This window comes from Lycium ferocissimum, chromosome 1, assembly GCF_029784015.1.
Source record: "Lycium ferocissimum isolate CSIRO_LF1 chromosome 1, AGI_CSIRO_Lferr_CH_V1, whole genome shotgun sequence".
NCBI classification, from domain to species: Eukaryota; Viridiplantae; Streptophyta; class Magnoliopsida; order Solanales; family Solanaceae; genus Lycium; species Lycium ferocissimum.
Genome location: NC_081342.1, coordinates 29,354,867 through 29,366,266, shown reverse-complemented (window position 1 = coordinate 29,366,266; position 11,400 = coordinate 29,354,867). Strand labels below are relative to the sequence as shown.

General features: G+C 34.7%; 1 protein-coding gene across 1 annotated transcript; it reads right to left on the bottom strand.

The window, feature by feature from the left end:
• Positions 1-4,052: 4,052 nt before the first annotated feature.
• LOC132053718 (dehydration-responsive element-binding protein 2A-like) lies at positions 4,053-6,192 on the bottom strand. Its single transcript, XM_059445831.1, has 2 exons — positions 5,938-6,192; positions 4,053-5,103 (listed from the first exon to the last, which is right to left on the bottom strand). Exon 2 carries the CDS (start codon positions 5,091-5,093, stop codon positions 4,053-4,055), a length of 1,041 nt encoding a protein of 346 aa, XP_059301814.1. The 5' UTR covers positions 5,094-5,103; positions 5,938-6,192.
• Between the last annotated feature and the right edge of the window lie 5,208 nt (positions 6,193-11,400).

The following is an 11,400-nucleotide window of genomic DNA, read 5'->3' as shown; positions in this document are numbered from 1 at the left end:
CACTTTGATGAACCGTAGGAATTTTGACGGTCCGTCAAAGTGGTCGCAGGATTTCCGTCGGGTTTTTAAGTGACGCTTTATATATTTCATTTTTCCTCATTTGAGTTCATTATCTCCCCAAAAACAGATCCAAGAGCTCTCTAGAACTCTCCAAAACCCTCTCTTCAACTCCATAAACTAATCCAAGCCAAAATCCAAGAGAGATTAAAGACCAAGAGGCAAGAATCAAGATACCCATGTGTTAGAAGTCTTGCTAGGGTTAGTAGACTTCAAGAATTCTTTGGGTATTGAAGCTAGGGTTTTCATATAAGTTGATAGCTTACTCCAAAGCTCATTCTTATGAGATAAAAGGTTAGTTTTCATGCTTATTACATGTTATCAAGAATGTTTAGTTGTTGAACAACTTGGGTAGAAGGACAAAACAGAAGATGAGTTCTAAATGTTGTTTTTATGATGTTTTGAGTAGTAAGCTAACTTGAGTTATGATTCTTAATATGATATGAATATAATCTTGTTATAGAAGGTAATAATGATGATGAGAAAGCGTTCTATGAAAAATGTGCAAAGGGTTGGTGTGAAGTTATTAGTGTAAGTTGAATGTGAGAATGAATATGGAAGACTTAATGGAATGTGACTATGTGATTATGATATTGTAGATGTTATTATAGTTATTTGGGAGTTGTTTCGTAATATGGTGGAAGTCGATGAAATAGGGGAAATGCTGCCCAATTTTCGTTAACTCATGAATTGTTCTAGTTTGGATTTAAGAGTATCTTTAAGGCTTAACCAAGGTATGAATCCTTTTAAATGTAGATTTTCCAAGCTTCGACGGTGAACGTTAAGTAGTTAAGAAGACAACGAGGTATGTAAGGCTAACCCTTCTTTCTTAAGGCATGATCCCATTGATGTATACCTTCATGTAAAATCCCTAGTATCTTCCGTGACGATTTCATTCCTAGAATCATTAAAGCTCATGATCTTGATATTCTCACGATACCATGGGTCCCATCCTATGATAGTTGATTCTCTAAGGAAGGATATAATGAAAATGATGATGACGATGATAATGTTGAGAACGTGTATGTGCTCCTATATATATATATATATATAGTATGACTACTAACAACACCGAGCTTATATGGCCGGGTATGATATCTATCGCGCGCACACCATTGCAGTTGGGTACGGATAACACTGAGCCTTGATAGGGCCAGGTATGTATAACACCGAACCTTATCATGGACGGGTATGTAAGACACCGAACCTCTATGGTCGGGTTTGATACTACTACAAGTATAAATGTATGAAATGGAAGGTTCCCATTAGAAAGGGGATAAGTAAGTACGATGAACAACGCTAGAGGTATAAATGGCTTCATTATCTCATGACCTCTCTATCTTATGTTATTTCTTACGTTTCTATTATGATGTTGATCATGCTTTACATACTCAGTACATTATTCGTACTGACGTCCTTTTGTTTGTGGACGTTGTGTAATGCCCGCCCGGTGGACGGGGAGATAGACTTGACCATGTGCTTGTTCGGAGATTGCATAGAGGATCTCCATTTGATTCGGAGGCTATGACTTTTGGGTATTATTCTTTTGTGTATATATGGGCATGGCGGGGGTCTTGTCCCGTCCTTATGATAATGTTTCATACTCTTCTTAGAGGCTCGTAGACAATCATGTATAGTAGATGTCTTTTGCCTTGTCGGCTCATGTTTTGGTATATTATTTTGTTAGCCTCGTCGGCTTGTGTATATGTGTATGGGCATAGTTGTTGACGTTGATAGATAAAAGTGTTTTAGCCGTTGGAAATGGTATTATTGAGGCATAGAATTGTTAATAGGCCATGTGGCTCACCTAGATATGAATGTGAATGTACGATGAGAGGTGCCCGGTGGGTTAGCTCCGGGTGCCCGTCATGGCTCTCCGGTTGGGTCGTGGCAGCCACAATCTAGGGTTTCCAGATTGTTTTCTATTGTAGCTCTGATACCATGCTAAAATCGAAAGGGAACGAAAGCAGTAAATAGAGAAGAATATTTTGAGAGAATTTTCTTTGCCTTTCTACTCACAAAATTACCTCTTTATATACATATTACTAGCTGCCTAAGCTAACCCTATTCTAATAGGACTACAATATTCTCTTATCCTATTAGGACTACAATTCCTGTCATATCACAATTACCATATTTACATTTAGTACCGATAAAAATGCATTTGTTACCCTTGATATCCAACTTGCTTCGTTGGGGATTCGGGATATCAACATAGCATTTAGAGCCACAAACGCTTAATGCTTAACACTTGACTTTTCTCCAAACATTAGTTCATAAGATGATTTCATGTTTTTTTGGAGAAAGTGGCACCCTCTTGATCACCTATATGATTGCACATTTCATACATTTACCTACAAGGCATTAAGTAAATTTTTGACATGAAGTCCACTCTTACGTGTCTAGTGTTTAATGTTCCCGCCTGTCACTCCATTTTGTTATGGCATATCAACACATGTGAATTCTCTTTAAATGTCATGATGACAATAAAAAGAAAGAAATTCTTTAGAAGTAAACTCACCAGCATTATCAGTATGCAATCGCCTTATCCTGGAATCAAGCTTGCCGTCAACGGTTTCTTTAAATTTGATAAGCTTGTCGATGACTTCTGACTTTTGCTTCATAAAATAAACCCACATGAATCTAGTAAAATCATCAATGAATCTTAACATATAAGAATAGCTAGAGAATGAAGGAGTTCTTGACTTCTTGTTGGCCCCATTAAATCACTATGAATGAGTTCATGTGGAATATTCAAAATAATTCGGCGTGATTATAGTCCCTGCAAAGAATAAGTATGTAACTGATAGCTTGGGACAAGTTTGAAGGTGTCTTTATGCCTTTTCCCTTTAATTTATATACATTTGAATAGTGAAAGTAGATGAAAAATGCCAAAAGTAAAGCTCACAAAATCTAACTTAAAGCTCACAACTTGTGTTCTATTTCTATTTAAAGAGTTTGTTTGATACAGCAACTATCACATTCAAGATTGCAATCTAAATAGTATAATGAATTAAACTATAAAAATGAACATGGACTTCAAAAGTTTTAAGACGTCCAAAATAAAAGAAATACGTGTATTACATCCCAACTGCAACTGGTAGATACAAAAGCCAAAGTGTAAAACAGTAGTAGTAGAATCCACCAAATTATGGATGAGGTGAAAAAAGAATGCTAAATAGAAGTGCCTTCTTCGATTCTGATTCTACCTTCCTCTCTGTAAGTCTTCTGTGTATCTGTTGATTTAGAATTTACAGGCGAGACGCAACATTCATAGCGCTGTATCTTTCATGGCAGTAACAGGAAGTAACGCTGAACGCAAATGGCTGCACAAGCCTTAGTACTGCGTTATATTGTCCAGTGGCTCTACTCTCCAACAGAATTTCAGCTTTTTTCGTCTATGTATCATCATTCTCTTGTAAATATTACCAAACATGCTGCGAAGTGCAAACCAACACCGTAAAAGCTTTCAATCACGTTATGTAAGTGCAAATGGCAGCAACACATTCTCCAGTATTTCAACTCAATCACAAAACCATGACCATAGGCACAATTTGCCACAATGATACGTTACCGAACAAACTTTACAGCAAACTAGTAACAGCAGATATTGTAAACAGTATTTGCACTGATACCAGAAACATCTTTATTTGTGGTATCACAGCACCAAAACGAACTAATTGTTGATGCTAACCAACGATGTTACTGTACAAGATTAGTCCTCCAGAACACCTAACGCAAATTCTCTAATGCAAAAACTTATAGAGAATCAACTGGCTGGGAAAGGGCAACTACTTACACCCCAACAACATGAAGAAAAAAAAAATTACATCAAAATATTGTACAAACTCGACATGTTCTAGTTTTTCTCTTCCTCAAATCTAACAAGAAAGTTTCTGAAACACAATTTGCGTTGTATAACAGCAATGAATCGGTGCCCTATTTCTTGCATTGCTTCTGGGAGCATCAGAAGCATCGTTCAACTGCGTAACTTCTCAAACTCCAAACTCAGATATGAGTGCAAGGTCATCCAAACTGAAATTGAGATCTTCCTGCCGGCCTGGTTTCAGAAAATCAAAGCCATAATCAACTGCCATATGCGCCTCCTGCTCGATTTGCTTTGTATCTCCCAGTGGCTGACGCTCCGCATTCTGCAGCTGAAATGGTGAATTCGACACCAGGTTGTTGTTATAGGCATATTGCTTTCCAACTGAACCGAAGTCTTCAGTAGAAACTGGAGCTGGAGCTGGAGCATTAACCGGATAAGAATCTAACATGCCCAGTAGCTCGTCTACATCAAACATCTCATCCCAATTTAAGTTGTCTAGATAATCCCGTCCAGACGTGAGCATATCTTGATCAATACTTCTCGGTTCCTCTTTAGCTTCAACAATGTCCTTTGCTTCCTCTTTCACTGAACTCAATGGTGTGCCAGCTTCATGGAATGCAGTTGTTGCACCATCAATCCTCGATTCACCATCTCCGTCTTCACATTTTGTCTGAGCAGTACCTTTCATTTCATCAACCTCGGAGAAACTTGAACCAACAGTGGAATCAGACGTAGATGTAGTTGCCCACGAAGAATCATCCCTAGAAGACTCCCGTGACGAAGGGTAGTTTGGAAGATTTAGCCTCGCGCAAGGACCATACATAGCTCGTGCAGCTTCATCATACGCTAAAGCAGCTTCGATCGCTGTACCAAATGTACCTAACCAAAGCCTACTGCCTCTGTTAGGTTCCCTAATCTCAGCAACCCATTTACCCCACGTCCTCTGCCTAACACCTCTGTAATTACAACGCGAATTATCGGGTCCTCCTTTACCTTTCATACACCCTTTCTTTGAACCTTTAGCAGGAACTTTACGCACTGGCTTCCCTTCTTCATCAACGGTATGTAGTTTCTGATTGTACTCCTTCCATTTAGCTAGTGTCTCTGCTACATTCTTTGTTCCGTCCCTTCTACTCCTTGACTTCCTCTTCCGAGAATAATTCAGAGGCAGAGAAGCCATCTTAGGAGCTTGATCCAGAATAGCCATCTTTCGATTTCTGTAGGGAAAACACACATTAAATACAATTGTTCACAAAATAAGCTGCCCCTCATGACGGAATTAAAAGTAGAATCAGTGCAACTATATCACCCCATAACCGTATTTCGTGGAGAACTTTCCCGATAACTTGCTCCCTCCATTCCAAAAATAAATGAATTTTTGGGTATAGCACACTGCACACCCCATAAGAAAGCTAATTATATACATTAATTAATTAGTAAATTTGTCAATATTATCCTTCTATTTTTTTCCCAAACTTTTCTTATAAGTAGAGATAGTCATTACTCATTAAAGATTAGGGTAATTTTGGAATAAAAGTTATTTAATACATATTTGGACTTGGAAAAATTCATTCATTTGGTCCATTAAAAAGTGTCAGAAATTCATTTATTTGGATGGAAGGAGTACAACAGCAATTCATATTACACCCCCACCACTAGTTCTTTTTCAAAAAATTTAAAGCTAATTCTCTATGTTTTACAGTTGTTATACACTCAGAAGAATCTCATTTTCCCTTAAAGAAGAAGTGCTAAATCCTAAATCAGGAAATTAAGAGCAACATGGTTTCGCTTATAACACAACTCAAGAAAGAAAAAAAAACCTAGAGACCTCCAACCAAGAAGTGTGATATCCATAATAAAGAAAAGAAAGGGGGGACAGAAAAGGACTAACATAAGTACATAAGAAAAAGAAACAGAAAGCAAGAAAGACTGATCTAACTAAACTAATCACAGACTTCTAAAAAACAATAGAAACAGAAAACAAGAAATAAACCAAAAGAAAACACAATAATAATGACGCCATGTGAATATAAAAAATAAGATTAACCTACCTCTCAGAATAATCAGCAGACAAGCACCAACAACCAAGAATCACGTTTATGTCACGAAACTCTAGCTCTTTTCTTCTCTGTTGTGGTTGTATTTTCTTCTTCTTGGTCTCTGGTTTTTACGATAGATTGATAAAAATTCTTCTGTTCGTTGAGTTTGCTTCTTCTTCTTCTTTTTTTTTTTTTTTTTTTTTTCAGTGAAATGAAGTTTCTCTGGAAATTTGTTTGTACCCGATGAGAATCAGAAATCCATCAGTGAGACAGCTACTTGGCTATTTATAGCCTTCTCCAGATATTTCTAGTATTCTAAGATATCTACATCTTATTATTATTTAATCCCTCAATATGATGACGTGGCAATGGCTTACTCGAGTCGTGTCTCTTGGGATGCCGTATGATTCAGCACGTGTCACCTGAACCTTCGCGAACCACTCGTTCTACACTTTTGCTTTGTGTTAAATTTCCAATTTTGACCTCTTAGGATATCTCTTTGACCTAAATCATCAGTTTAATTACGTTTATGTCCTCAGTTCAGGATTGGTCTAAATCTTTCGTCAGTCTTGTATTAGGGGCCTAAAACTGTTAAATTCCAAACTACCAAACTAACGGAGCCACCTGTTTTTCAATTTGCAAGATGTAAGTAGATATTTTTGAGGTAAAATTACTCAAATGACTACTTTATTATAGTTTCCTACCATTTGTAGCTACTCTTTTAAATATTATCATTTGTAGTTATATTTTGGCAAAATAATGTATGTTTTCGCGTATATTTGTTGCCAACAAATACATGAGAAGACGGTAAGAAAAAATAGGATCCTTGATTTTAGCCTTTAACGATAGAGCTATTAAATTAGATATTAATATATATATTTTTTTTATGTATTTTAGTGATTTTTTTTTTTTTTGCTTTGATGTATTTAGTGATTTTTTTTTTGTTATTATGTATTTCCGTGTCTTCTTTTTTTTATGTACTTCAGTGATTTTTTTTTAATGTATTTTAGTGATTTTTTTTTTTAATGTATTTCAGTGGCTTTTTTTATGAATTTTTTTGATGTATTTTAAATACATTGCGTACATTCCAACTACATATGAAACCAAATACATTCAAGAACAATATGTTTGGCTGTTGTTGAATGTATTTGTATTTGACTTTTAACAAATATATTTGGATGCGCCGGCGCCGGAAAACGACTCTATCTCCACATTCCACTGCTCTCAGATCTGCAAACGCCCAGATCTGTAAATTTTCGTGATTTTCATGACCAGATCTGCAAAATTTTGGATAGAAACGCACCAACTACAAGTGGAATCGCATCCAATATGAATGTCTTTGTTCGACCAAATTTATCAGCCAGAGCTCCCCCAGTAAACGAATCAACAAAGGCACCAGCAAGAACTGTGCTAACAATCCATCCTAATAAAAGCAATAAATAAAAAAATTGGTACTCCTATATCTAGATAATAAACCAAAGGAAGTAAATTGTAAGATGAGTTGTGTGTAGTTTATAATTTAGTTAGGATCTCAGATTGAGTTACGGTTGGGCTTGTACTAACGGATTTAGTTCACATTCTTTTTTGGCAAACTTGCGGCTGTCTCAGGTGGTGGGGGTAACGGTGGCGGCGGCGGAGGCCGTCGTGGTGGTGGTTATGGCGGCGGTGGTTGTAGTGAGGAGCGAGAGAGAGTTAGATTTTGAGAAGATGAAAAATTTGAAATGGGTAGTGAGTTGAAATAGAGAAAGATATATGTATTTGAGTATGTTTTTTGATATAGCCATCAATTGTAATTTAGAAAAGTGAATTAGCTACGAATTATAATAATTAAATAAAAGGATAGTTATTATTAATAATTAGGTCTTAAAAGAAGCTACAACCAGTAAAAATTCCTATTTTTGACTTGATAATCACATGGATCAAATGAATCCAAGTTGGGTTCGACTGTACTAAAAATAGAAAATCTCCAAGCGGCCCAATCCAATAGGAGTCCTTAAACAGAAAGGCATTATTTGAGGAAACTGTATTTTATTCGGAAAAAATTCACTTATACACAATTTATGGATCAAAATTATATATTCATAGCCCATATTTTAAATTACAAACCTACCGTCCAACATTTTATGACTCAACTTGAATATTCAATTTTATACAACAATATACAACTTTATATACCTGGAGTAGATAATGTATCAACCTTATATAAAAGTGTATAATAATGTATAAGAGGTGTTCATACACACTTTTACACTGGATATACATGATTATACAAATTTATATAAGAGGAGTATAACACTTCCAACTAGTATACAATATTATACAAACTCATACAAGAGGTGTTTATACATAAAAGGGGTTTATACATAATGTATAAGAGGTGTTTATACACATTTCTACACCGTATAAAAGTGTATAATAATGTATAAAAATGTTTATACACATTTTAAACGTTTTTTAGCAATCACTAAGAAATTTCGTGGGATATTTATTAATAATAAACAAAAGCAAAAACATAAAATTCAAGCATAGAAATCCAACAGTGGCACCAAACTAAGAAAAAGTGGCCAAAGCATGTAAACAAAATTGGCTACAACGGGTAATTAATTTACCTAAAGTGATACGCAGTTATATTTTCCCATTTTATTCTCACTTTCACCTCTTAAAACCAGGAAAAAAAAAAACGAATGTCAAAAGTTGTCTCCTTAATTTATTTTTTTTTTTTTTTTTTTTTTTTTTTTTGCAAATTGGGGTAGGGAAGGGGAAAATGGGGGAGGGATTACAAGGTGAAAGTTCAGATAGTCAACCAACTGAGCTACTAAGATTTCCCCTATCTCCCTAATCCTTATATACATACTCCCTCCGTTTCAATTTATGTAAACCTATTTGACTAGGCACGAAATTTAAGAAAGAAGAGAAGACTTTTAAACTCGTGGTGTTAAATGAGTCACATATATTTTGTGTTGGTATAAATCAATGCATAAAGGTAAATTGTTTCTAAATATAGAAAGGGTTCATTCTTTTTTGCACAAATTAATAAGGAAATAGGTTCACATAAATTGAAAGGGGTGAGTATAAAATATTTATTTTTCATCTTATCATTTTTCCATTTTTTTCCTTTCTAATGAACAACATCAAGGCTTACTTTGCTTATGTTATCGTATTATTCGTTGTTATTATTATTCTTTTCTCTATTAATATTTTTCATGGCTTTTTCACTATTGTATTTTCTTTATTTACTGGTTTTATTATGCTTTACTTGAGGCGAGAGTCTATCAGAATTAATCTTTCTACCTTCGCAAGATAGGGGTAAGTCTTCGTACAGCGGCGCTGTGTCAAAAATATATATATAAAAATGAAGACACACATAAAAAATAAGGGGAGTCAACATATAGTTTTATACATAAAACTAAACTTTTGACCTAGCTAAACAATGTAATACGGCGAAGTGGTATCAAGTGATACCTTTTAGCAAAGGTGGCTTCGCCACTGGCCGCGTATACACCATTCTAGCCCAACCACACTTATAGGATTACACTGGCTATATTATTGTTATTGTTCCAGTTTTTCCTTTTTTTCCTTCCTAATGAGCAACGCCAAGGGCGCAACACACTAATAAGGAATTGTTTTTAGGAATAACCGTTCCTCACATAGGCTTTCTTTCGAAGTACGATTGTTTTTCTCACTGTTGATAATTGTAGCCTAGGTCTAAAACAATGTCGAATTTTCTTTAATATTTCTCTCGGAGAAAATGTTGATACCGGGGATAAGATTTGTAAAGAATTTTAAATGGAAATTTAATACATTTTCTTTCGAAATATATATATAAAAAAAGTTTAAAATACATACATTTTTCCACTTTAGTATAAATGCGTCATCAGCTAGCACGAATTGGCTAAAGTTTGCCAGTTGCTTGGAAATAAAAGCGTTTGGGCTTTACAGGTGTTTACAGAAAAAAAGCCGTCATCCATTCGCCGTAAGATGAGCAGTCAGCTAAGTAAAAACGCGTACATCTAATGTATTAGCTGGGGACATGTGTCGCACATGCAGAATAGGAAAGCGTATATCTGGTCCCCACTTAATCGTTAGCAAGGATCATACTGGTCGCTTTGATCGTCCTGCATTACTCGAGGAAGAAATGCTCGGGATTGATCCTTGAGCTTTTAGGTAAATAACTTAGCTTCTAATTAAGTGCATCACTAAGCCTTTTATAGCATGTATTTCAAAAGGTAATATTAGATATCTTTTAAGAATCATGCACATAATATATTGAGTTTAGTCGAGTGAGCATGTATTCACTTGACCCTTTTTTACCCCCTAAATTCTCCATTGCTCTTGTGGGTTGTGGCACTATCAAAACCTCGCGTTTCTCCGTTTAAATCGACATGAACCTATTTTTTTAATTAATTCGTGCAAAAAAAAAAAAGACTATTTTTTACTTCTTCCGTTTTTTAATAAATGGCGTTTAAGGTTTTTCATTTTGTTTCAAAATAAGTGGTGTTTTAAGATTTCAAGAAAAAAATGATCTTATTCTCCCAAAATTACACTTATTTACATAATCAAGAATCATTAAGTAGCATTTTTAGGAAAGAGGTAAAATTTAATTAGGAGTAAGTCAGTAAAAATACTTTTAATTTTTTAGGAGTAACCAATTTCTTAAGCGGTGGTCATAGGCTAAAAACACCACTTATTATCAAACAAGGGGAGTATATTTGAAAACGATTAACTTATATGCAATGAGTTATAGCCACACAAAATATATATGACTCATTAACACCACAAATTTAAAAGTCATCTATTTTTTTTTTAATTTCACGTAAATTGAAACGGAAGAGTTTAACTTTGTTGCTTAATTGCTCCAAGATAGACTCACTCACAACCTGCTTTTTGTGAAAGGCCTAAAAAGTGCAACATCGAAATTATCCCTCACAATTGTCTAAAGATTTTCTCCCAAATTCATTAGTCATACTTAATTATTTTCAAATTCAATGATTTGGAGCTTGCTGTTAGTCTCTCACGTAAAACATAATTCTAATACTTGTATTGAATTTAATTTCTTTCCATGTGGAATTGATTTTTCTTCCTTGCTGCTTTTCTTATATCTTTATCTTTTTATCTTTACTAGACTTAATTATAAGATAAAATCTTTCGCGGTAGACGTTCATTGTTTTTATTGGAGTGAACGCTGGTAAATACTTATTCGCATTGCGTATTGATATTAAATCAAATAATTTAATCTTAATATAAAGTCTCTAGTTAAAAATAAAAATGAAAATACATAGAGCTTAATTAATTATGATTAAAAGATGAAAGACAAATATTTTATATTCAATATATGAATATCGAGTGCAAATAAATTTATATCATTATGTTGGAGGACAAAGTTGCTTGAGAGAGCTTTGCTTAATTAGAATTCACGAAATTGGGATCCTTTTTATAAAATTGTTAATGCCTCCTTATACCAGTTGATAGTAAGGT

What these genes read in the sequence shown, in the direction of transcription:
- LOC132053718 (XM_059445831.1), bottom strand. Translation starts at nt 5,093, where the DNA reads ATGGCTATTCTGGATCAAGCTCCTAAGATGGCTTCTCTGCCTCTGAAT.